At 45.1% G+C, this 26,787-nt stretch overlaps 1 protein-coding gene across 3 annotated transcripts; it reads right to left on the minus strand.

The window, feature by feature from the left end:
* Positions 1-1,979: 1,979 nt before the first annotated feature.
* On the minus strand, positions 1,980-26,363 carry CSAD (cysteine sulfinic acid decarboxylase). Of its 3 annotated transcripts, none has more exons than XM_063293873.1 (15): positions 26,326-26,363; positions 22,908-23,051; positions 22,165-22,291; positions 21,137-21,227; positions 12,953-13,059; positions 12,600-12,715; positions 10,663-10,742; positions 9,552-9,606; positions 9,099-9,215; positions 8,016-8,080; positions 6,565-6,646; positions 5,319-5,518; positions 5,160-5,211; positions 3,837-3,926; positions 1,980-2,545 (listed from the first exon to the last, which is right to left on the minus strand). In XM_063293873.1, the coding sequence occupies exons 2-15, from the start codon at positions 23,031-23,033 to the stop codon at positions 2,372-2,374; spliced, it is 1,482 nt and encodes a 493-aa protein (XP_063149943.1). In that variant the 5' UTR covers positions 23,034-23,051; positions 26,326-26,363; the 3' UTR covers positions 1,980-2,371. The 3 variants fall into 3 exon arrangements, with proteins under 3 accessions (XP_063149943.1, XP_063149942.1, XP_063149944.1); XM_063293872.1 differs by lacking the exon at positions 26,326-26,363 and adding an exon at positions 26,076-26,246; XM_063293874.1 differs by lacking the exons at positions 22,165-22,291; positions 26,326-26,363 and having other exon boundaries at positions 22,908-22,975.
* Between the last annotated feature and the right edge of the window lie 424 nt (positions 26,364-26,787).

Below are 26,787 nucleotides of genomic sequence, written 5' to 3' on the forward strand. Positions count from 1 at the left end.
AAAAAACCCTGTCCCCTGACTTCTAAAACCGTAGTCACCTCTGTAGTAATGATAATACTTTCTTCCACATGTGGTAGTATGGAATTTCTGACTTTATCTAAGAATTTATTAGTCATACCACAGGTCTGTAGACCCTCCCTGTATTTTGTTGCATTTGACATATACAGGATATCAACACCCATCCTTGTTTCATGTATCCTACTAGCAGCTAACCAAGCAGAATTCCTCCCATCCCCTTCAATGGTGTGAGAAAACAAGACTTTACTCACTGCAGAGCATATTAACTCTGGGCAGAAGTAACCTAGATCTTTCAGCTCAAGACTTACCCTTGTAGTTTAGATCGTAGTTTAAATAAATGTTCATGCTGTAGGATTTCTTTCCTGTTTATTGTCTTTGCTTCTGTAAATTTTAACATGGTCCACGTTTATCCTATATTTGTTTTTGCACTTTTTAAAAATACAAAGAATCGTTTCATATTTCTACCAAAATAAAGTTTTAAAATTTATAAATGACTGAATGCTCTTTGGGGGCAGATTTGGCTATTTCTAATGCTGCCATGTATAAAATGATTATGTATACAAGCAGTACATCTAAATTCATAGGAGGGTAAATAAAATGTGCATACATAAATTAAAGCTCTGTAACACTTAGCTTTACATTTGTTTTTTAAATCTTTTCTTCAATTAAAAAAAACACCAAATAATTATAATGGGTAAAGGTACCAAAGCTAGAACCCAGATGACTGTGAGTTGTAGTCCCACCTTAGGCACAAAGCCAGCTGGGTGACCTTGGGCCAGTCACTCTCTCAGCCCTAGGAAGGAGGCAAGGGCAAGCCACTTCCAAAAATCTTGCCAAAAAAACTGCAGGGACTTGTCCAGACAGTCACCAGGAGTCAGCATAGACCCAAAGGCGGAGAAAGAGAGAGAGAGGAGGAGGATGTGGAATAGATTTTAATTAAATCTTTCTGGAAAAGTAGAAGGAAAAGTTAGTTTCCTCTAAGTTTGTCAAAAAAAAGGTAGAACTGTCCATTTTTGGCCCTCTAAAGCAGGGCTTGTCCATCTGGTTTTCTTGGTAAAAACACAGGAGTGGTATACCATTGCCTTCTTCTGCGCAGTATGAATTAATGCCTTTGCCATTGTCGCTAAGTGATCATCTGCCTCCAGCACCTTCCTATACTGTTGCTGCCCAGTATAGGTGCCTGTTTGCTTTAACTGGGCAGCTGGGATGACCTTCACACCCTGGGTGACCCTGCTGGGAATATATACACTTGGCATACACTTTCAATGTTCTTCGCTCATTCATCCCAGGAACACCCCCAGCCACAATCAGGCAGCACAGTAGAAATTGGGGGATGTACTGTTGGAAAACCTGAAAGGCCAGGCTTTCATGGACAGATCATGGAGAATATCTATGTGGTCACTAAGAGCCGACAATGACTTGCACATAATCAAAGCAGGCCTTGAGAGGCTGAGGTGCTATATTCTTGCTCTGCTAACCCCTTAAAACAGCATCAGTCATTTCTCTTTCTCATGCTGCTCCTCTTCAAGGAGAGAAGGGCAACTGAAAAGTATACCAGATACCATGGAAAAGCATTGAGCTGATTCAGACAGAGAGGAGGTGAAGCCAGAATTAATAATCCCTAGGAAGTTAGTTTTCCTAGGGCTACCAATTCTGAGCTGCAAAATTCCAAACCACTAGATGGCAGCAAAGAGATTGAGTTTTCTGTATCTATTTGCTGCTGCTTCTAGGCTTAGACTCTCATACTTTGGGCACATCTATCATGTTTGGTAAAGTCGAGGGCCAGCGGAAAAGAGGAAGACCTTCAGTGCGATGGATTGATACAATTACTGCAACAATGGATGCAAACTTTGGAACAGTCAGGCATGTGGCGCAAGATGGAACAGCATTTCATTCTGTAATACATAGGGTCGCCATGAGTCGTAAATGACTCGACAACAACTAACAACGAGAAGAAATGGCTGTTGGAATTTGGAGCCCACATTTCGAAGTCCTAAGCTTTCCTTGTTTTTTGCAGAAGGCAGTGGAGAAATTGAAGCATACGTTTGCCTTAATTTTGGAAACTGCCCACCGTGACAAATGGATAACAGCAAAAAAGTATGGGTGGCAGGGCACACGCTACTGTTACATCTTCACAACACATTTGCCTGTAAAATGGTTTAGCAGCAGCAAACACACCATGCTAGTGGTACCTGCTCATGGGCCCCTGTGCATGGTTGCAGAAGTGCAGCTTCCAAGCCATTTCAGCTGTGGTGTGCAGTGACTGGAAGTAATGTGTTGTCCTGCTTTTGAACAAAATGCTTAACTCTTCCAATCTGTGTGTGTCCAGCTAAGCATAACATACAAACACGATCTACAGGTCTCTCCCGAGCCTCTCAATTTCATCAAGGAAGAAGTCCAGATCCTCTCTGGTGACTGCTGGATTGGTGACCACCTGGCGGAAAAAGTTCACCCTTTTGCCGTGTGGCTGGTAGCCCACCATCATGGATCCTTTCTTCATCATCTGCTCCTTAATCAGTGGAGCTACCTAACCAAGGAAAAACAAACAAAAGCTCTCAGAAACCGGTTGCATTATGATGGTACAAGAGTTTTTTTTCCCCCTCTTAGTGAAACTTTATTCACAGACAGGTTGAAAAGATGACTTCCAAATGTGAAATCTAATTAGGTACTTGTGTTTAATTTTCACACAGGATGGCTACTTAGGCTTTCCCCTTGATCTACATGCTAAATGTTTTGTATGAAAATCCAACAAAACCCATGCACCGAAGATTCAGTTATTCTTCATTACCTTTTCCACACATTACCTATGAGCCAATAGACCACTAACCCAAGTCAAAACTCCTTACTCATGGCTCGGGCAACATGCATTCACATTAACCAGATCAAAAACCATCATTGGAATTAATGGTGGATGATATCTCACAAACCTTTGCACCAGGAAAACACTGACAAGGCTTCGCAACATCATTAGCCTCTTTCCCAGGGACCAGGCAGGCTTGGTATGCCTTTGCCTCCCCAGTCTGTCAGTGCTTAGAAAGTGTGTTCTGCGCGTCTAGGCTTTGACAGCTCTGTAATAGGTGGGCTTTTTTTAGCTGCTCTCTTCGGCTTTTTCATGCAAGCACCAGGTCAAGAGGATGGATTTAGAAATTACTTCAACTGACTGGGTGGAGCTTGCTAACACTGGCTGGGTCTAGCTTGGAGCCCAGTTGGACTCTTGGAGGGTCAGCTGACAAAGTCAGTTACCCCCTCCCCTAATGTTCCACATTACTCTAGCCCACTCCCCTTACCCCCAATTAAGCATGCTGTAGAAACAAGGCCAATGACTTAATGAGTGCTGCTGCCTGACCATCCAGATCCCCTTAGTCCTGCTTCCTGTTCCCAACACTGGGAAACTGAGTATTAGGCAGCAGTTCCTAACCTTGGATTTCCAGTGGGGTTAAGCTACATCTCCCATCACACCAAGCCAGAATGTCCAACAGCCAGTTGTAAGAGATGCTTGGATTTCTAGCCCAACAACATCAATGGACATAAGGCTGGGAACCGCCGCATTGCAACACAAATGGCCCCCTTGTCTCTCTCTCCTGCAGGGTTCAGAGCCAGGAATTAGCATTCCTGCATCAAGTGCTGCTTGATGCTGCAGGCCAGCAACAAATGTGCACATGTCCATTCATCCTGAGAGAGCTTTCCTTCACCCTAAGAAGTGCTGGATCCAGAAACATGGGTAAACTCTGCTTTGCACTTATTTTACAAGCCAGAGTTCGGAGCCTCCAGAGGGGTTTTCCTTTTCTGTCTCCCATTTCAAGAACACCAAAACTTACCTTCCCCAGTTTCATCCAGTAATCAGTGCAGCCTTCCTGCCCTCGTAGACTGGGAGGTACATACCAAAAACAGAGATTAATGAACTCGGGCTGAAAAAGAAAGAAAAGGGAGTAAGAAACCCTAAAAGAGAAGCATGTGAAATGATATTTCTTCCCCCTAATCTTTGTGCATGGGGATGTTATTTTCTTATGGAAGTGATACATTGTCACTTGTAAAAAAACTGGAATACTGAACCATAATATGGTTTATTTGGTTTTAGTTTAGCGTGATATATGAACCCAACCATTGTGGCTACTAACTTATGGCTTATGTTACTTGTAAGCAACTTCTGATCCGCATGTGGCAACCCTAGCCCTTTTGAAGGGGCCCAAAGCTCCTCAAGACTGCCTCACTGCAGTTCAGTGGCAAACTGCCAAATTACAGTGGCATAATTTTCTACATAGTTTTGGAAAAAGCAATACATTGATACATTAGTCATCTGAAAGGCTAAAAACACCAGTTTTTCATTTTTTAAAAAGTACACCAGTCCCCCATAAAAATGAAGTCAAAATTCCTGCCTCCACCCCTTCAGATGATGCCACTACATTACTGTCCTTTCAATATTTTTTTTTCCTAAATTGAGACCCACACAGCCAACTTCTAATTTCTGGATTGAGAGCCAGCTTGGTGTAGTGCTTGAGGCACCAGGCTAGAAACCAGGAGACCGAGAGTTCTAGTCCCGCCTTAGGCACAAAGCCAACTGGGTGATCTTGGGCCGGTCACTCTCTCTCTCAGCCCTAGGAGGCAGGCAAGGGCAAACCACTTCTGAAATCTTGCCAAGAAAAGTGCAGGGACATGTCCAGGCAGTTGCCAGAAGTCAAGACTGACTTGAAGGTGCACACGCACACACACAAAATCTGGATTAGCAGTATGTGAAAACATGGCATTATGTCTCAAGGAGCAAAGAAGAAAAAGGCTCTTGCTGCTGACTTAATGGCAATTTAGAATTGAAATGTCAGATTATGACTTGGTAGGAGCCATTTAGACCATTAAAACCAAACCTCCTTCGGTTCAGGAATCCTCATTAAAGCACCTGTGACAGATGGCTATCCTGCCTCTGTTTTTCAGCACATCCAGAACTCACCCCTTCCCTTGTTAACTGGTTCCATAGATCAGTGTTCTGAGCACAAGGCAGGTTCTTATGTGTGAGAACAGCCCAAGTTAGTTATTGTGGCAGAAATACCACTTTGGACATGCTGAAGGGCCCCCTTTTCATAGCAGCTTCAGGATGAGCCCTACGTGCCTGCAACAAGATTAAGTCCTGAAGGCCAGGTAGCTCATACCTCTATCACTAGCTGAAAGCCTTCTCTCTTCTTGATCTCATCAGCTAGATACCTAGGATAAAAAGGAAGAAAATGCTAGGGAAGATGCTTGAACCACATGCCAGTCACCTGCTGGGAAATGGAGGAAGAACTCATCCCATACTACAGGCTTCCACGTACCTAGTGTAGGCAAACGCCCTATCCACTCTCTGCTCCAAGCCTTTGCTGCCATTGGCCTTCCACATCAGCCACAACTTAAAGCAATCTACTTTGCGTCCACACTGGATGGTTTGGTCTCCCCTGTCATAAGCGATGTTGTAGAACTTGTCCATCTGGAAGAGGTAGGTGGCTTTGGCACAGTGGCATCTCTGCAGCAGGCCCTGGGAAGAAAGAGGTATCAAAACAATTATATCTTTTTTTAAAAAGCTATGTTTTTCACATAAAATGCTCAAAGCTGATAAAGCCAGCATTTCAAAGAACTTCAAAATGAACTGGAAAAATGTGATAAGAAGAGGGGTGATCACATAGTCAGAACCCAGAGAGTTTAAAAGAGAGATGGGCAACGTAAGACCTTGGGGATGTTGTTAAACTACATTTGGTTTTAGGCAGTGGTTCTATGTGTGGGATGAGACGTTAAATCATATCTGAAGGGTGTTACTCATTGCAGTCTCTAATTCAAAGCATGAAAACCATGGCAGGTCAAATGCAGCCAAAATTGGAAAGAGGGCCACAGGAAGAGGGAGGAGGAGCTTCCAGTATCCCAAGATGAACTTCTGTTATAAAGACATGTCAATGGAAAAGGCTGTTTTTTTTTAATCCCAGCCAAATGCATTTCTAATCTTTATGAAGGAAAACAACAAGCTCCAAGAGATCTTAACAAACAGACAGGCTCATGTTAGTCAAGCTCGGCCTTCCCTAATATGAAAATAGACCTTGCCAGTTTGAGAGGCAAGCTGTCTAAAGCAAGGAGTGCTTTTCAGAAGGTAAGGCTAGGGCTGGGTATATCCCACAATCCAGTATAAAGCTTTGTATTGGTCATTTATTTCAACACCTTTAGAAATTTAGCTTTGATTTCTTACTAACTATCTAAATATTATGACTCAGAATAGGTTTAAATATTATTTTCATAACAAAATAGGTGGTAAAGCTTTAGAGCCAGAGAGCAGTTGGACAATATTAGCCTTGACCAGAACGTTGATCTTCCCTATTCTGTGGAGTTCCACCTTTAATATTGCTAGCTGAAGCAGTAGTAATAAGCATAAATCCAGATTGCGTTGACGTCCAAGGAGCCCTCACTTCGACTTTTGGACAGAGCGGTGGACTAGGTAGCTTTGGGTTCCCTCTAACCATATTGTCTGGAGGGAGAGATTACTCATATAATGACTCGCTTCATGCCCAGGAAGAGAGAGAGGTGCTGAATACCTACAGAGCAGTCTCGGAGCAGGAAGGCAGAACACTGAAGCCCAGTCATAAGCATTTTGTGGGGGTTCCAAGCCACTGAATCTGCCCTGGATGGAAAAATAGAAATGAGCATTCCATAACTGGATAAGCCAGGTACACAAATAAATGCTAATAATCATATTTAGATGACTGTCAAAATTCAGTGGTGTAGCTCTATCTTTTTGGATCTTCCATTTGTACAGATCGTTGGAAAGATGTGTTTGTTTATGGTATCCAAAAATCAGGAGGAGTCTGGTAGCACCTTTCCAACTAACAAATTGTATTAAAAGACATAAGCTTTTTGAGTTGCAGCTCATGTCATCAAATGCAATGGAGTGGCTAGGCTGATCAGCTTTTAATACTGTACAATTTGTTAATCTGCTACCAGATTCCTTATATGGGATTCTTAACATGCACCATAGGGGGTCAGACTCTGAAAAATGCCTTGAACCAGAGTCTCCTGTGCTATCACTGCCATTCTGATCCCACAGACAAGTCTCAGCAGGTCAAGGGGACATATAAATGCCACTACAGTCATTGTATTATTCAGCGAAAAACAGTAACTCCCATGTTCTTAAGGACAAAAAATTGAGTGAGGAGAGTTTCTTAACTGGGTGGTTCCCATCTTTTCTGAATAACTGCAAAAACTTTGGAGGCTGCAGTACCAACCTACTTACTTCTAAGCTGATTTTTTCGGACTGGAAGATGGCCAGATGACCTATGGAGATGCACAAGACTTTTCATTCAGGCCAATCCCTCAGAATGAGCAATCTGCCAACCTTGATGTATAACAATACAAGCTGTCTGGCTTCATCAGCCAGCCAGCCAGCCAGCCCTGTATCTAACTACCAGCCCACCTGTGACTTTCAATATGCATTTGCCTGAGCCAGTGCTTTACTCCAGCACATCTATGGATGTCTTGTTTGCCTCTCCTTTTGCTGACTTTACCTAGCTAGGCTTTGGGCCTGGTACTGACCTTCTAAGGAATTGAATTGGGTTAATAACAAACAGAGGCTTTCCAGAAATGTAATTTACCAACTCAACAGCATACAGTTAATAATACTTGGCCTGCACCTGCATTTTCACATGCTCTTGGTAGCAGGACACTAGGCATCTGTAGCTGGAGAATTAAAGCAACAGGATCCAACAGCATTATTCTTTTGCCACTGGGGCAGCTCAGCCAGGAGAGGGCTTGTCTTACTGTTTGCTGTTCTGCCAAGACAGATAGCCAGTGAAAGTGGTCCTGCAGCATCTAATTCAGTGGGGAGCCAGTGACACAATGGCCAGCTGAGATCACTCCAGCTCCATAAAGCCACTGACTGTAAATTATTTCCTTATGTAGAGATGGAACGTCTCCAGCTGCTCATCCCTGTTTGCATTCAGTCTTGGCTGTATCTTTCCACTAACCCACAGCTCATCTTAAGAAATAGTATCTACCTCTCAATCCCATCCAGAAGATGCCGATGTCTTTGGGAGACGAGAGCGCTACCACCCCAGGCTGCCTACAGTGGGATAAAAGAGCTGCATGAGTTGCTTAAACAGTGGTCTGGTCAAACGCCAGTAGACTGAAGTGCTGCTACAGTTGGAAACCCCAAACTAAAAATACCAGAAAATAATTCAAATGGTTGCAGAGTAATTTCAGGGGCAGCTGAAAAACTCTAGCAAGGGAGCCACAATAGAGTGAGGCACATTAATACAGATGAGCCACTAAGCGCACATAACTTCTCTCCACTGCCCAGAAAACTGAAGGGTTAGCTTTTAAAGGCTGAAAGAATCTCAAAGCCCTGAACTCTTAGCAGAACATGAAAATCTGGGCTTATGCAGAATGTTCACAAAGATTACAAAAGTCACATATCTACAAATACACCTGAATAATAAATCATGCTCACCCAACAAGATAGCTGCCTGCTGCACCTCTGTGTGACTGAGCCACTCATCTGATATTTTCCCACCACCCTCCACTGGGCAAAAGGTATATCTGCTGGATCAGTTGTGAAGGGAGCATACAATCAACACTAAACCACAAGCAAATTATTTGCCCTTGGAGGAGGGCGCCAGCTACATTTCAGCAGCAGGATGGATTTGGAAGCACAGCCCCAAAGGAGGGAGACCATGAAGTCGCTCTCAGACCAAAGATTGTACAGAGGAATAAATGTTGGTGCAGCTTTCCCTTGTGAAAACATCAGGCTGACATCAGAAAGTAATCTCACACCGAGTAGTTGATTTAAAGAAACCAGCATGCGTGCAAATGCTCTGTTGTGTGGGTACTGTGGAACAACTCCTGAATCTTAGGAAAGATTGGGAAAGTGGCACAAGGGACTGTGACACAAAGGAGACCTGGAAAGTCTTAATGCATATGTGTGTCACCCTTTGGCTCCTGATCAAGACGTCAGAAGGGAATCCTTTGCCTCTTGGTCTCACAGCATTCAAGTTTTAAAGATACCCCATTCCTCTTTTTGTGGCTGGCCTGTCTCTCCATTCCAAAGCATCTCCAGAAGTATCTCCACAGGTTGTACTTACGTCCACATGGAGCCAGAGTTTGTGTCTCATGCACACCTCTGCAATCTCAGGCAGGGGGTCAAAGGCTCCCAAGACAGTGGTGCCACAGGTGGCACTGACAAAGAAGGGGAGTGCTCTCTGGAAGAGAAGATCAGAGCTTTCTTTGGCATATGTATGACCTAGTGAACAGGACCAGAGACATGTGGTCACATCTGCCCAGATTTCCCTTCATCTGGATATAGGTCTCTGGTAAAAGAAGCACATGCTGTTGCATTAGGACACTCTCTGCTTCTTCACCTGCTGCATACGTCATACAAAGAGGCGGAGTCTGCAAAGACCCTATGCCCATTGCGTGTCTCTTTTACCAGGCTCACTGGGTTGGATGTAGGGAGAGAAAACACCCTGCTACATATAGTTTAGTGGGAGCAAAAGAGAAATTGTAACCTCCCTTAAAACCCTCCACCGGCAACATACCTCTGATTTGGCCTGGTTGATCTGTTTCTCTAGATCAGCAGGGATCATTTTCCCTCTGGGGAAGAAAAGAGTGATTGAAATGACTGAGCCTTGAAAGTCCTTTCATCAAGCCCTCCTTGCTTAAACCACTCTGACTTCAAGCCAATGCAAGCAGGCAGCAGAATCAAGCATGTATTTCACTCTGATGGTATAGAACAATGTTTCCCAGCCCTGGGCACTTGAAGATGTGTGGACTTCAACTCCCAGAATTCCCCAGCCAGCAATTCTGGGAGTTGAAGTCCACCCATCTTAAAGTTGCCAAGGTTGAGAAACACTGGTATAGAAGAAACCTCAGGTTTGAACCTACCTCTACTGCAAATTAGCAGATCAAGAGAAAAGAGTTCAACATTAGCCTTCTGTGAAGCATTAGGATTTTTTTAGCACAGGAATATTTTTCCTCTAGAGGAAACCATTCAAAATAAGATCCATTTCATGCACACTGAAATGATATGATCTAGAAAAACTCTTCCCTATGATTCTGCTACTTAGGCAGACCAATAATGATAAAGAACGAGAACTGTTGCCAGATCCAGTTAGTCCTAAATCTACTTAAGTGCTTTTACTTAATACTGCCTTTGTTTTATCATATACTGAAGGGTCATATGCAAAGCGATGCTTCAGACTTAGTTCTTCTCACTAGGTCTTAACTAACTGTGCTACCAGGTAGGTAGAACAGGTTATGGGGAAAACAATTTCTGCAATCTTAAGGGCTAGAAACCTGAACTTATTTAGAATAAATAACTATTCTTAGCAGGCTCAATTCCACAGACATCACCAAGTTCTAAGTCTCCACAGTTGAATTGTGGAGACATGGAACTGAAAATCCAGAGCTCAGATTAAGGGATTGTAATTTTTCATCACCATAATCATTGTAGGGGGAGCGGGTTCCTAAAAACTTGGGGGGGGGGACTAGTTCAACAATGGGATACGCAGTCTACAATGGTTCTGATATCTGTACAGTAGTTGGGTATACTTAGGAAGGTAATCCAGATTAAATGATCCACTCATAACATCAAGACAGAACCTTTGGTCTTCTCTAACCTTGTAAGGATTTCCAGTGATTGACACTCACTTTTCATCCACTGCTACAAGGTAGACATTATCTGTGCCAATGCCCAAGAAAGCTGCTCCCTTTTGGATAGAGTAGTGGCCCTAGAAACCAGAAAAAGAGAAGTTCAGAAGAATCCATTCAAGACTTCCCCTAAGAAAAAAAGGGAAGACTCCCCTCATCTGTTCTGAGCCCTGGAAAGCCATTTAGTAATTAAACCACTGAGAAATAAACTGCTACACAAAGAAATATCACATTGCATTTCTACCTAACCAACATTATCCTGACCATAGTTCTGGGGAGAGCATTCTCCAGATAGGGTGCCACATTATCTTCCTTATCGTCTCTAGACTTAGAGCAATTGATTACAGATTCTGACAAAGATCACAATCTACCAGAAGATGCGAGGCTTCAAAACAAAGGTCATTTGGTAGTTTCAGTCTCAACTGTTATTTGCAAAATGGGAATAACTGATCTACTTTAGGCAGGGAGAGAATAGCAGCAAGATTTTCTGGTGGGTGGCCCCATCTCTGGCATTCTTTCTCCGGGGTATCATGTACCTACTAACGTATCTTTTTTAGAGGCAGGCAAAACCATTTTTTTTCTTTTTTGAGGAAATAGACTAAACTTTCTTTGGAATAAATTAAAAACAAACAAACACCCCTCCCCTCCTAAAAACCATTAACGAAACAAAACTGTTTCATTGTTGGGGAGAAATATCCAACTTTTTTCAACTGAGAACCATGTTGGATCTCCACTGACTTGGAGTGACTCCACTGTTGGACTTAGAAGAAGCAAGATAGGAAAAGTATGGACACTTTTGAACTTTGGTATTGGAGAAGACTCCTGAGAATACCATGGACAGCCAAGAAAACAAATAAACGGATCATCAAATCAACCCAGAGTCCTCACTCAAGGCACAAATGACCAAGCTCAAATGATCCTACTTCAGACACATTATGCAAAGATCTAGCTCTCTGGAAAAGGCTGTAATGCTGGGAAAGGTGGAAGGAACAAGAAGAAGAGGATACCCAGCAGCAAGACTCAGTTACAGTAACGATGGGGGTGCCATTGGAAGAGCTGAAGGACCAGGTTAGGGACAGATCGTCACAGAGAAAATCTATGCGATTGCTAAGAGTCAACAATGACTTGATGGCATGTAATCAATAAGGAAAAGGAACTATAATTAAATTAATTAATCCATAATTAAAATTACAATCAAGTGGCAACTTTGGTGAGGCTCTAGAAGATACCCCAAAGGGCCTAGGACAGGGTAGCTTTGTCCACTCATCTTTATATTCTGCTCTGGGTCTTGCCAGAAATGCCTATTATTAACCGGCTACCAGACTTGGTGGGTCATAGTCTGATCCAACTTCTGATGTACAAATTCTAGCTTCAGTCTGTCTTAGCCGTCCCCAACTTGGTGCCCTCCAAATGTGCTGGGCTACATCTCCCCCCATCTCCAGTATGGCCCCCCAGAGGCCCTCATGCAGAAACCAGCTAAATCTTATTTTAACACTGCTGATCAGACAAGGCCCTCTCTCTGAAGGCAGCACTACTGGGAGGGCATCTGGCCCAGAGACCTCTAGTGCCTTGCTGGCTCTCCCATATCCCCAGCCCCACTATCTCCTGCCTAAGGCACTGCGTGTCACCCTGCCTTAGAAGTGGGGCTGGGATAAGCCAATTTGGGGGGCAACAGACCACACTTTTGTTATTGATCTTCAAGAGCCACAAAGGCATGGACAACAATGTGGCAGAATTATTCAAAATAAACATGCTAAGCCTATTAAAGTGGGGGGTATGCTTTAATCATACCCCAAAACAAACCATTTTGCCACCAAACTTCAACAGCATAATCTCAGGGGACAAAAAAAAACCATGCCAAAACCAAAAGCAAATTAGGCCGGGTTGACCAAAAGGAAAACAGGTGGTTCCCTAGAGCATAGACAAGAAAACAATACCTCTTCTGACGTAAACACTGCCAGCTTTGGTATTGCCCAATGCCCCTTCTGCTTGCAGTCTGGGAAACGGTGATACCGTGCCACATTCATGGCATACATGTTGGAGATGGACCCTCCTAGCAAGGAAAAAAACCCAGAGGATTGTTCACTCATTCGCTCATGACCGTTTTAAAGTCAAATCTTAAGGTTAGCACATTATTCCCAGACATTTCCAGCGCATCAGGATGCAGACATAACAAACGGCAGAAATCAGTTTCATTTGGATGATCCAGAGTTAAGGTTGGGCGCGTGTCAGCTCTAGAACATGCAAAAACAAAACAAAAACAAAAAAGCAGGTTCTAGGTCTTACACACCAGGGGAGAAGATTCCGTCGCCTTTTCCCCAGCCAATCAACTCTCGCAGTTTCTTCAGCACCACCTCTTCCATCAAGACAAAGACGGGTGCAATCTCGTATGTGTACCTAAAACACAAGAGGTCTTCTGAGCCTCATCTAAGAAACAGTCAAAATAGTCAGCAAAATCATTGGAGGGACAAGTGAAGGCACTGGTTTAGGTTAGGAGTGAAAGTGGCTAGGGAGCTCTGCCCCTCTGATCTTTAGGAAAACTGCCAAGACCGATCTGTTCCATCTAGCATAGGAGGAGGGGATGCTCTTATAGGTTCGCAAGTGCAGGACTTTCGTAGTTTTCAGATTTTTTTAAAAAATTTTGATTTGTCTTTTATAGCAGATCCCCAGTCTAAGAACGAGTTCCGTTCCTAAGTGTCCTTAAGTCGAGTTTATGTGTAAGTCGGAACAGTTATTTAGCATCAGTTAGTCAAATGTTTGTCTTAGTATATAATATATATTTTACCTTTCTATGCATAAAAAACTTAAGAAATGTTTCCAAATACACTAAAACATCTTAAACATAATAATACACAAAGCAGTATTGTCTATTTAGCCCCAAACATTGTACTTAACTCAATTTTTTAATATAATAGTCTTTATGGGAGTCTGTTCTTAACTAGGAGTCATCTGTAAACTGGGACGTTCTTAAACTGGGGACCTGCTGTATTTCTTTTCTCTTTTTTTTCTTATAGAAGTTTTTATCTTATGATGAGATTGTTAACTGCCTACAGCTTTCAAGGGTAGGTAGCATACAAATGAAGTAAATCTGTAAATAAATACATCTTTGCAGGGAGAAAGACAAGGGAAGCAGACCCCCATTTTCCTCTCCTTGCCACCTATGTCTTGCCCCGCATGGTCAGCAAATCTGATAGCATGGACTAACACATCTGGGCTGCAAAAGTGTGGAAGACTACTACATGGCAGCAAGGAGAGTTTTCTGTATCTCTTGGCTGCCATGACTAGTCATCATCCAAATTTTTGCAGCCTCCACACTGGTAGCTCAAGCACAAAGCCACAACAGCAGCCACATGTCATGATCACCGTTGCGATGCTTGTGACATCGCAACGGCTCGCATGACAATACAAGGAAATGGGTCTCTGGCGGATTAGGCAAAGGCAACTAAGAAACACAAAGAACCAGCAGCAGGTGCGAGGAAGCTAAGTAACGACCGAGACCGGCAGACTGGGACACAAAAGATACAAAGTAGCCAACAGGTAATTGACTAACAACAGGAGAGGCGTGCCCGGGCTTTTGAAGAATTAAGAGCCTGATCGCCCGGCAATGGATCGTTACCGCACAGGAAGGCGATCGAGGCGATGCCCGGGGCGCAGGGGGGCTGCACGACCTCTCACCTGGCAGGGACGAAACCGTTGGGACTCGTGGGATGCACCTGGGATGATGTGGGGTGGAGCGCTGACCAGCACGGGCTATTTAAATCCCGTTCCGGCACGCTCCCCTCACTCTCAGCTTTCTAAGGGCATGCACTCTATTCCCAAATAAAACCAGAACCTAAGCCTACTCTAGCGTCTGTGTTTTTATTGGGTCTCAGGCAGAGCCTGACATAAAGCTGAGAGTCACAAAAAACGAACCTCGCCAGTCTCCACCAGGAAATTTTTTTTTCTGTGGGAGAAAACCACAGAACCGGGGACGGCCATGGAGTCGGCACTTCACACCGGAGGCGCGAAGGACACAACGCAAGAGGGGAGATGACCCGACAACTCCTTGAGTCGGCGCACCCGAGATGGGACACGGGCTCCCTCCCTGCCCACACCGCACCCCAGTTCCAGACCTGGAGCTCCAGCCCGGAGCGGAGAGCCCCGATGGAAGAGGAAGTCAGGGGCCAACAACTCTTCACTTGGGATGGCGTAGCGGGACCCCGGCCGGGGACATCCTACACCACCTGGAGACTCCACTACCCCCAAATGCCCGAGCGGGGAGTCGCAGGACTGCCCATCAGGCAGCAACCGGCAGCACCGAGGACGGACGACCCTGTCACCCCCGACAGGATCAGAGCCCTGGAGGCCAAGGTAAAAACCCTGGAACACATGCTCCAGTCCATGGCATTGGCGATGAGCGAGCTCACAAGGACTGCTGATGCACAGGGGGCAGGGGGGGATCGTGGCACTCTACCCACCCCATCGACAACCCCGAGAGGAAGGGGACAAGCACGGGACTCCTTCTCAGGACCTTGTGGTCCCATTCCGGCGGGGGCCATCCCTAGCCACCCACAGGTGGGGGTCTCGCAAATTGGGGGGGCTCACCAAGGACTTCCCCGTGAAATTTGATGGAGACCCCACGAACCTGTCTTTCTTCATAACGAACGCCACGAACTACATGTCACAATATGGACATTACTTCACAACGGAAGGGGCCAAAATCTCGGCAGTAGCCACGAAACTCAAAGGCAGGGCTGCGGACTGGTATGTCCAGATGTCAGAGTCCGGAGCCCCAGCCCTGGCTACCTTCCATACCTTCCTGGCCGCTCTCAAGCGGTACTTCAAAGACCCCCTGGCAAAGGAAAGGGCCAAGAGCACCCTTAAAGGACTGCGCCAAGGACAAAAAGCAGTGGTGGACTACGCCCTCGAATTCAAGGTCCTAGCAGGTAAAATCCCGGAATGGTCTGAGGCCACCTTGATCGACATGTTCAAGGACGGCCTCAACCGTGAGGTGTTGCAATGGGCACTATACAGGGACGATCCAGACTCCCTGCATGAGTGGATCTGCCTTGCCGGGAAGGCTGAGCATGCCCAGCACACCTTCATGCTAGCAACCAAGAAAGACAGAACCCCTCCCTACGGGAAAGGACCAGTCCCACAGTCGGGCTCGACGTGGGACACAGAGCGACAACGGCAGTTTGCTCGCGGGCAATGCGTCAGGTGTGGGAAGACGGGGCACCGGGCAGCTGAATGCCTCAAAACCAGAACGACGGATCACCCGCCCAGACCAACGCAGAAGGCACCGCACAAGCCACCCAACCCTCTCAGACGGCTGACAGGAGCACTAGCGACCCCGGACGAGGAAGAGGAAGCCTACCTCACAGGGGATGTCTTGGACGACCAGGAGCAGCCGGCGGGAAACGCCTTCCACCTGCCCTAAGCAGCGCCACCGGGCAGGTGGTAAAGAATGGGCGCGACAACCTCAGGGTGAGTGAAGATTGTCCCATCCTGGCAGGGAAAATCGAACTAACTTACGGCTCCAAAGCCATCGCAGTCGGAGCTCTAGTGGACTCGGTGCTCCAGAAATCTGATCCACCCAGACATTGTCACCACACTAAAACTGCCCTGCTCCCCCCTCCCAAAACCGCTATTTCAGCAACTCGACGGCTCCACAGCAGAGGGGGGGGGACTGGCCACCCAGGGTACAAGAAAGGTCACCCTGAAAATGGGCACCCACAGGGAGACCATAGACTTCATGGTCACCCCAGTGGGCAAGCCCATAGTGGTGCTGGGGATCCCCTGGCTAACACGCTACAACCCCTGCATTAATTGGAGGACCCGTTCCATAACTTTCGAGGACGGGGTCTACCAAGCACCAACGAAAGAGAAATCCTCCGCTTTGACTGTGGGGAGGGCTGAGATCGTCGACCAACAAGCCCACGCCCCCCCACAGAAGGACTGCCGGAGCAATACTCGGACTTCGCTGACGTCTTCGGGGAAGAGGAGGCGGACCAATTACCCCCCCATCGCAAGACGGACTGTGCAATCGAACTGCTCCCAGACATTCCATTACCCAAGCCCAAAATCTACCCCATGACCCAGAGGGAACTGGCGGTGCTGCGAGAATTTTTAGACAAGAACCTCGCTAGGGGCTTCATCAAACCAGCGAACTCGCCGGTTGGAGCACCCATCCTACTCCGGGAGATGAAGGACGGCACCCTGAGACTATGCACAGATTACCGTGGATTAAATTCCGCCTCCCTATCAAACAAATACCCCCTCCCCCTCATAAAAGACATGCTGGCACACTTGTCAAAGGGAAGGGTGTTTTCCAAACTCGACCTCCGCGAGGCGTACTACCGAATTCGCATCAGGGAGGGGGACGAGTGGAAAACGGTGTTCAACTGTCCCTTGGGCTCCTTCCAGTACAAGGTACTTCCTTTCGGTCTTGCGGGGGCCCCGGGGGTCTTCATGCAACTCATCAACGAGGTGCTGCATGACCATCTATTCAAAGGAGTCCTAGTTTACCTAGACAATGTCCTAATCTACACAAGGACTCAGAGGGAACACGAGAGATTAGTGAGACAAGTTCTCACTAAGCTCTGGAAAGCCAAACTCTACGCTAAGCTCTCCAAGTGTGAATTCCACAAGTCGCACTTGGACTATTTAGGGTACAGAATCTCAGCCAAGGGCACAGAGATGGACCCTGCGAAGGTTCAGGCAGTTTTGAGCTGGGAGCGCCCATGCACCCGGCACCAGCTTCAAAGCTTCCTTGGGTTCGCGAACTTCTATAGGTCCTTCACGAGGGGGTTCACAGAAATTGCCCTGCCCTTGACCGATTTACTAAAGACCAAAGGTGTCGGGGAGACACGCAAGGTCAAAAACCCAGGGGCCATGCTTAATTGGACTCCCGACTGTCAAACCGCTTTTGACAGGCTGAAAGCGCTGGTCACAGCGGAGCCAATTCTCTCCCACCCTGACCCCAAACAGCCTTTTGTTGTGCAGGCTGATGCCTCTGACTTTTCAATTGGGGCTATCCTACTGCAAAAGGATTCCGCTGGAATCCTGAAGCCATGCGCCTATCTCTCTAGGAAATTTTCAGAGACAGAGAGGCACTGGTACGTGTGGGAAAAGGAAGCCTTTGCAGTCAAAGCAGCACTGGAGGCTTGGCGTCACCTTTTGGAAGGGGTGACTTGCCCTTTTGAGGTCCGGACAGACCACCGCAACCTCAAGGCGCTCCGTACGCCCCGGCGCCTCAGTCCCAAGCAGATACGCTGGGCTCAGTTTTTCAGCCGGTTCAAATTCCAGCTGAAGTTCATCCCAGGGAAAAAGAATTTCCTGGCAGACGCACTCTCCCGACTACGACGCAGAGCCTATCTCCGACGTCGTAGGGACTGTGCTTTCTGACTCCCAATTGGGTCTGGCAGCTGTCACCTGGGGACGCGCTCGGGGACAGCCTTCCCCCCCCCCTTGCAAACGACTCTGGCACAGCCCGCACCAAGGCACAGGCAACCACAGATGCCAGGCGGGTTATGTGCAGATTTTATAACAGCATTAAAACCTGACCCCTGGCTCCTCGCCAACCCTAACAAAGTGACTAGGGAACAGGACCTCACCTGGGTGGAGGGAAGGTTATATGTCCCTGACTCACAAAGACCGACAATCCTCAGCAGGTCGCATGACAGCAAACAGGCTGGTCACTTTGGGTTCCTAAAAACCCTACACCTAACCCAACGCCAATTTTGGTGGCCCTCGCTGAGGAAGGACATCAAAACATATGTGGCGTCCTGCCCTGTGTGTGCGATGGCCAAGCGACCAGCCGGTAAACCCCAGGGGCTGCTGCAGCCAGTGGCTGAGCCTTCCCGCCCTTGGGATGAAATCTCAATGGATTTCATCGTGGATTTACCGCCTAGCCAAAAGAAAATGGTAATCTGGGTAGTCAAAGACTACTTCTCAAAACAAGCCCATTTTATCCCCTGTGCCTCGATCCCGTCAGCACAACAGCTGGCGAAACTCTTCCTGGTACACGTGTACCGCCTCCATGGCTGCCCCTCCCGCTTGGTGACCGATAGGGGCACACAATTTACCTCGAGGTTCTGGCGGGCTTTTTTGAAACTAATAGGTACCCAGCAAGCCCTGTCAACCTCCTGGCACCCCCAGACGGACGGATCTACGGAGATCCTTAATGCCACAATTGAACAATTCCTCCGCTCCTATATTAACTACCACCAGGACGACTGGGTGCACCTACTCCCGTTTGCAGAGGTTGCATACAATAACGCGATACATCAAAGCACGGGAGAAACCCCCTTTGGGGTGGTGTCGGGTTGGGAGTTCGTCCCCATCCCTGAGCTACCTCAGCCCCTGTCCCCAGCAGTGGCCGCCTGTGATTGGGGTGTGAAACTCGCAGATTCCTGGCCAGTCATCAAGGACGCGCTTAAAGAGGCACAAACCGCATACAAATTGCAAGCGGACAAGCACCGGCGCCAACAACCAACTTTTCGGGTAGCGGACCTGGTTTACCTATCCACCAAATTCATCAAATCACTGCAACCGTCCAAGAAACTGGCCCCCAAATTTATTGGGCCATTCCAGGTCACACAAATCGTGAACCCAGTCACGGTGCGCTTGGACCTGCCCCATAATTTAAAGCGGCTGCACCCGGTGTTCCACTGCAGCTTACTCAAGCCGGCAAGTGACCCCTCCCGGTGGCACCCACGCACGCCCCCCCCCACCAGTTATGATAGACGGACACAACACTTCAAGGTCAAGGGGGTACTCGACTCCCAGAGGCTGCGGGGCTCCCTCCAATACCTGGTCAAATGGAAACACTTCCCACACCCTGAGTGGGTCGCTGCCCGCGACATCCAAGCTCCCGACCTAATCCGCAACTTCCATACCACCTATCCCTCCAAACCCGCAGCTTGATTATCTCAAGGGGGGCAGTATGTCATGATCACCGTTGCGATGCTTGTGACATCGCAACGGCTCGCATGACAATACAAGGAAATGGGTCTCTGGCGGATTAGGCAAAGGCAACTAAGAAACACAAAGAACCAGCAGCAGGTGCGAGGAAACTAAGTAACGACCAAGACCGGCAGACCAGGAAACAAAAGATACAAAGTAGCCAACGGGTAATTGACTAACAACAGGAGAGGTGCGCCTGGGCTTTCGAAGAATTAAGAGCCTGATCACCCGGCAATGGATCGTTACCGCACAGGAAGGCGATCGAGGCGATGCCCAGGGCGCAGGGGGGCTGCACGACCTCTCACCTGGCAGGGATGAAACCGTTGGGACTCGTGGGACGCACCTGGGATGATGTGGGGTGGAGCGCTGACCGGCACGGGCTATTTAAATCCCGTTCCGGCGCGCTCCCCTCACTCTCAGCTTTCTAAACGCATGCATTCTATTCCCAAATAAAACCAGAACCTAAGCCTACTCTAGCATCTGTGTTTTTATTGGGTCTCAGGCAGAGCCTGACACCACAGCAGAAGACAGCATGGGAGGGAGAAAGCTATCAGTCATGGGCCCTATGAGAATTCAACTACTGGGAGTAGAGTGTAGCTAAATTGACAGCCAAGAAAGGGCTTTGGGTTCAAAATAAAGTCATCCTACCAATGCATATCTCCGAGTAAGAGCATTTTCAAATTAGTATTTACTCACCTGCAGAGATAGAATGCAATGATGGGTCAGGATGGGAGAATCCAGGCTCCAGTCTGCATTCAGCCACTACATTCACTGGCTGACTTTGGGCCAGTCACTCGCCTGATTCCCATTAAACCAAGATTGGTTTTAACCATTTTTAAGCAAGCAATTCATATATCACACTAAGCTCCAAACAAAGAAATCACATTTTGGCTTAGCTTTATGTATGAACCAGAATATTTTATCTCAGCTTCAATTATTTCCCACGGTGGTTGTGAGGATAAAAGGGAGAGAGAACTACATATTGCACTGAATTCAACTGGATGTCTCTGCTGTTTGCCATCAGGGAAGAAATGTTAGTACAGTGATAACAAATTACTTCCCTCCTGCCCCCTCTAGAGAGATGCTAGCTAGTTGCCTTAGAGCAAATGTTTCATAATCAGAGGAATGCTATTCTGTCATACCTCTTGAATCAGAGAGAAAGAAGATTATTTGTATTATATTATTATATATCGCAGTAGATTACAGTAATTGTTCTTCATAGGACATATGATCATTCTACTTTTGCCTCTGCAAGTTTGGATTGCTTCAAAACCTGGAACGCTTATCAAAACTTTCAAAACTTATCTGATACAGCAACAGTGGAAGACTAACAGAATTTGTGGGTACAGTACATCATAAAAAGCAAAGACTTTTCTCTGAACCATTTTCAAATGTCGACTCTTGTAAAAATTACTGTCTCTAGCCCAAGAAAATGAAGTTCACCTATGCTGTAGCTGAACCCTAGGAATTCTTTTCCCTTTTTGTTTTTTAAAATGCCAGCATATATTAGAAAGTGGAGAACACATACTGGCTAGTGTTGAGCATCTCTGTGATCATCTGTCCAGCCAGAGCATGGGGATCAAGCCCAGAAAATAGCTGATTGCAGAAACGTGGATGACCTGGAAGAGAGAGAAAGAGAACATCTACTGTGTTCCTTTGGATCTGGGATCAGGAAAAGACTGAAGCTTGTAGCCTTGCACATCAAGAGGAAATGAAATGTGCAAAAGGAAAAGATTTGTTTTTCAAAGTAGCCTCCATGGAAGTACTTAATATTTTCTTTGCCATAACAGGTATTAATGTGAATATTGTTGCAACAACAGCACTTACTAAAGGCTCATTTGTATTACCAGAACTATCCCTAATATTCTTTAGTGTTTTCCTGAATCTCAGCTTTTTGTTTACATTTCAGCCACCTTCCAATAATTGTGCAAGAACCATTTAAGATTCATTTGCCCCTACATTTAAGAAAATAACTACAGTATGTATCTATAGTTTGAAAAGAAACAGAATCACATCAAATCCTAAGTATTTAGGTCTTTTTCCCTGGACTTGAAACTTAAGTCTCTTGGAACACACCACATTTCAACCCAGAGTTCTTATTCAAGGAACAAATTACCAGGCTCAAATTATCCTACTCTGGGCACATTATGTGAATACCTAGCTCTCTGGAGAAGTCTATACTGCTGGGAAAGGTAAAGGAGAAGATGACGATGACCAGAAGCAAGGTGGATGGACTCAGTTATACTGGCAATGGGTACACCATTGGCAGGCCTGAAGGACTAAGTTAGGGAATAGATCATCATGGAGAAAATCTATTTATGTGGTCGCTAAGAGTTGGCACTAATTTCATGGCACATAATCAATCAATCAATCAATCAATCAATCACACATTATTTTAAAAAAGGACCATACAAAGTATAGTAAACTGAGGAATCAACCATCTCAAGATACCAGGTTTTGGAAACCAGCCATAACTGGACTGGAACAATCCTATCTCCTGAGAAGTTCTGAAGAAAGAACTAGACTCTCTCAACCCTTGCGGTGCAGAACACTCACATGTCTTCACACTGTATCTGATAACATCCCGACAGCGTTCCAGCAACCTTTCATGTGGCTCCCCACTGTCTTTTAGATCCAGGTCCAGAATTTGCTGCAGTTCCTCAGGTTCCTTCCAAATACACACCTACCAGCAAGATAGTCAGCTCATGTCTGAAAGGCCATAGGAGGTTGTATACAAGCTGAAAATCTAACAGTGCAACCCTATATCCAGGTTATGCCTCCTGGATGATGAGGGGTTGCTACAAAATTCTATATATTAGCACAAGTCCAAATTCTGCTGCCTGAGGATGTTGTAATGATGTTACTATATTGTCAGAACTTTAAGTCAGATTTCCTAAGCTGAAGCCCTCCCAATGTTTTGTTACTATAAATCCCTGAGATTTCCAGTCAGCACTCCTGACTGGCTGGGACTCTGGGACTTATAGTCTCAACACTTCTTAGAGACGCCATTGCCCTACTATAGTATTAAATACAGTAGTGAACTGGGTGTTGGGAGGGAGACTGGAAGAAATGGAGAAAAGAGTGGATTATACCTGATCTAGTTAATGCAAACCAGCTAGGATTAGGAAATTGTGATTTTTCTGCCATGGCATTACTTTGTTAGCTTGCAAGTAAAATTCAGTTTGGGCACGTGGCCCAGGCCAGTGCCTGAAGTATATAAATTGGACATCCCAACTCAAGGAAATATGGAATGGCAATTCCTAAAACGATATTGGGGGAATAAGCTCTGAAAACCTTACCTCTTTGGAGGCATCCATCCCTTTTTGAATCCCTTCTTCAAGCATGATCTGGAAGGCTTCCTGAAGGAACTTCTCACCAGCCACCTGATCCAAGCCAGGAGATGACAAAGCATCTTCTGCTGCCATTGTCAAACAGACCTCCTCCTATAACAGGCCAGGGAGCATGACATGGACTCAGACAAGCCCCTGAAGGCAAATGTAAGATGTCTCCATGCTGGCATGGTACGTATCTCCAGAACAAGAATGTTACAGAATGCAAACAGTCATTGTACCCAGGTCCACATTAGTTTCCAACTAGTGTCTCTCAATCCTTTGAGTTTGGTTCTGGGACAACTGGTACTTGTTTTTTTCCAGCACCCTTTGCAATGCTTGTGCTAACAGAGACTTAGCCATCCATTTTGCATTCATACGTTTAACAGTGTGTGGGATCCAACTGTAGTTCATCAGTAGCTAACCTTCAATGAACGTTTTGGTGACAATGGCAAAGGCATCAATTCATACTGCATGGGAGATGGCAAGGGTAAACCCCTCCTGTATTTTACCAAGAAAACCACATGGATAGAAATATAAAATGATAGAGAAGACCTGAAAGACCAGGTTAGGGACAGATCATTATGCAGAAAATCCATCTATGTGGTTGCTAAGAGTTGACAATGACTTCATGGCTCATAATCAATCAAGTCAACTTTTGGCATGAGGCCATCATATGACAATAGTGATAAATGGGGCAGCGGCTAGATACAAGTATGCACTCATGACTGAACAAAGGTATATACAGAGATCCATTCCTGTTCATGCATATTAATTAGGCTCATGTGATAAGCCATATTTAATCATGGTTTATTGAATAAATAACAATGGCTGGCTTTGCAGATCATGCAGAGTCAATCACATATCAATCATTCATGGATACATTCAGTTACACATCTATACATATCAAGGACACTTTTTCCCCATCTTAATCCTGTCTCCATCATGAAGGAGATACAATATCCCAAAACACTGGATAACATTAGAAATTCTATGCTAAACCAAAGTCCATACTCCATTTCAGTTATGTGTACTAAGCAGATTTGCATAAATGCTATCTTACATTACTGCTTCATAGTTCAAGAAGGCAGACAAAAGCTACATAAAGCACAATTGATACAGGTAAAAAACAAAATGTATTGTATTACCTGTTTACAATTAATACTACATCTGTGTCGAATTACAGTGTTACAGTAATAGACTTCTAATTTAATTGTATTTTTTCTTATACAAATATATTTATATATGTATTTGTTAGATTTATATCCCTCCTTTTGTTTGACAGCACAAGGTAGGGATAGACAGACAGACAGATAGATGATCGATGCCAGACAGAGATAGATGTTTTTTAACCAAAATGTGAAAGTTCTGCATGATTTGATTATTGTTAAGGCCTTCTTGAGCTTTTATATCAATGAACAGTGCAACTATGTGTGAGTCTGTTCTGAAGTATTCTTTGCTGAGTCTGAGAAGTGCAGTCCAAGTGTATTTATTTTACCTTAATCTTATTTAAAAACTGGGTTGAGTTAGTTTACTTTCCTTTATCTCCCTAGACCTTCCTTTCCCCACCCCTTCATGCATACATAGGTAGTTTCGTTTTTGGGGTAAGCAACATTATGCAGAGCACAGAAAAGGAGTAAGAAACAGTAAGCCAAAGAAATTGAAGGCCTGAAATAAGAAAAGGAAATATGGTTAATACCAGTGTACACAAGCACTACGTACTACACCTCTCCAGACCTCTGAATCCTCACAAACCATATTTGCTTCTGCCACATCATTCGTTACTTCATACATTGTCTTTTGCTCTTCAATTTTCTCATCCCACTTCTTCAGGATCTCATCTGCTTGCACCAACTACAACTTTCTCACTCTAAACCCATTCACTTTTTCTTCATATGTTTGCTTAATGATTCAATCCACTGTCAGTCTTTCTGTGTGAACAAACCATCTCAACACACTTATTTCAAACTGGTAGCTCAACCCACATCCATTCCCCATCCAATCATTCTCGACCCGATCTTACTGTTTTACCACAAGCACTTCTTACGTATTCCATTCCCCTTGCATTCAACTTATTTGTATGTTCCTTCTGTCATACCCAATTTACTTCCATATAATGAAGTAGTCAGAAACACATTCTTATACACAGCCATTATTGTTGTCAACACCATTTAATCCTAGTAACAGACCACTACTATTTTTCTACCTGCATTTGCACATCTTAAAATCTGTTCATCTATTTTCAACCAAAATACAATTACTTGTCCTAGTTTTTCACCATTTATGTATAACAATTGTTAGTTCAATTTTCCCTATCAAACACAACTACCTTTGTCTTTCATACATTAGTTTCACATTCATACTCCTCATTGCATCTTACAATCTGTGAAACATTCATTGCAAATCACTTACGTTCTCAGTCAATAAAACAGCATCAACTGAGAGTGGGACATGCAGCCCTAACTTGCTGATAACTTGGCAGAATGCTGGGAAAGCCTTTAGCCCAGGAGAGATCAGAAAAGTCACACACCAAGCATTTCTATAAAAATAATTTATTTACAGAAAGCAAAACAAAAACAAAACATATTTAAAGGACTTAGCACTCATTGAGAGCAAGCCTGGCTTGCTACATATCGGCAGAGAGAAAAAAAGAGGAAGTAAGAAACAAGTCTGGGCAGGATCCTCCCCCCAGGCAATTTGCATGAAGCACGTGCGAGGAGACAATCAAATACAACCTCTTCACCCGGCCAAAATGATGAGGTACAATAGCAGTCTTAATCGTTAGTAGGAAAACCTCAACAATAACTCCTTCTTGTGTAGGTTGATACCATTTTGGCTATAATATCTAAAGACAAGCAGACATCCCATAAGTTTGTTAACAGAGAAGGTGATGTTGTTAAACCCTAAATTGCCTAGATTGTGCTAACATAAAAATGATCTATTACTGTACAGGCAAGCAAACCAGCATGGCCCTTTCCCTCCCACTTCAACATTCCCTGCCTTCCCACAACTTTGAAAACTCATCTTTCCAGCCTTGAAAGGTTAAAAATTGCAAGCTGAAATTTTTAGAGTGATGAAGCTCAAAGAAATTTCAAATTTGCTAGTGTAATTATCTTATAGCAGCCCATACCACTTCACCTTCTCTTGCTGAGAGTCAGGTGCGCTGCCTCCCTCTCTCTCCCTCCCAGGAAGACTCCACTGTTTCATACAGATGAATATTTTCAACAGGCAGAGGATGAGATCCCACGTCTTCAGATGGTCACCGCCTCTGCTAGCTCTGTTTTCAGCATGGGAAACTCTTTTCAGCCTGCACCAATGCTATTTTGTAGGAGTTTTACTCACCACATCAGAGGAAGGAAAGAACATAATGCCCAATTACTATGGTTACCTGCCCAATCCTCTGCAGATCTCCACTGTTTTCAGGGGCAAAGTACAAAGGGAGTGACCCATATAACCAGCAAGTATCATTATATACTGTGGGAGTGAAAATATTTGCATTCTAACTCTGCCCTCTTGATTGCATGCTACAAAAGTCTCCCCCCTCCCGCATAGCTGCTTTACCCTTAAAAAGTACAAGATGGGAGGGAGGGGGGGAGGGGAGGGGAGAGGAGGGGGAGGGGGAGAATACTGTGGGATGCCAAAAGTATATATTTGTGCCAAAAAATAATACCAGTTGCATTCCAATGGTTCCACATTTCTACTGCTTCTAAAAGAGATATATGGATTATATGTGGGCATACACACAGAAGCAGAGTGATTTGGAGACCTAAATTTGCATGCAAGAACTATAGTAATTGCATTATGCATACATGCATGCACATGGATGCACACGCACATCCAAAAACTTCTT

The sequence above is a fragment of the Candoia aspera genome, chromosome 2, assembly GCF_035149785.1.
Source record: "Candoia aspera isolate rCanAsp1 chromosome 2, rCanAsp1.hap2, whole genome shotgun sequence".
NCBI classification, from domain to species: Eukaryota; Metazoa; Chordata; class Lepidosauria; order Squamata; family Boidae; genus Candoia; species Candoia aspera.

Coding starts and splice junctions, on each gene's coding strand:
- CSAD (XM_063293872.1), bottom strand. CDS start 26,144: ATGAAACAGTGGAGTCTTCCTGGGAGGGAGAGAGAGGGAGGCAGCGCA. Junction 5,212..5,318: donor AGGGCGTTTGCCTACACTAG/GTACGTGGAAGC, acceptor TTTTTATCCTAG/GTATCTAGCTGATGAGATCA. Junction 2,546..3,836: donor ACTGGATGAAACTGGGGAAG/GTAAGTTTTGGT, acceptor TTCCTTGGTTAG/GTAGCTCCACTGATTAAGGA.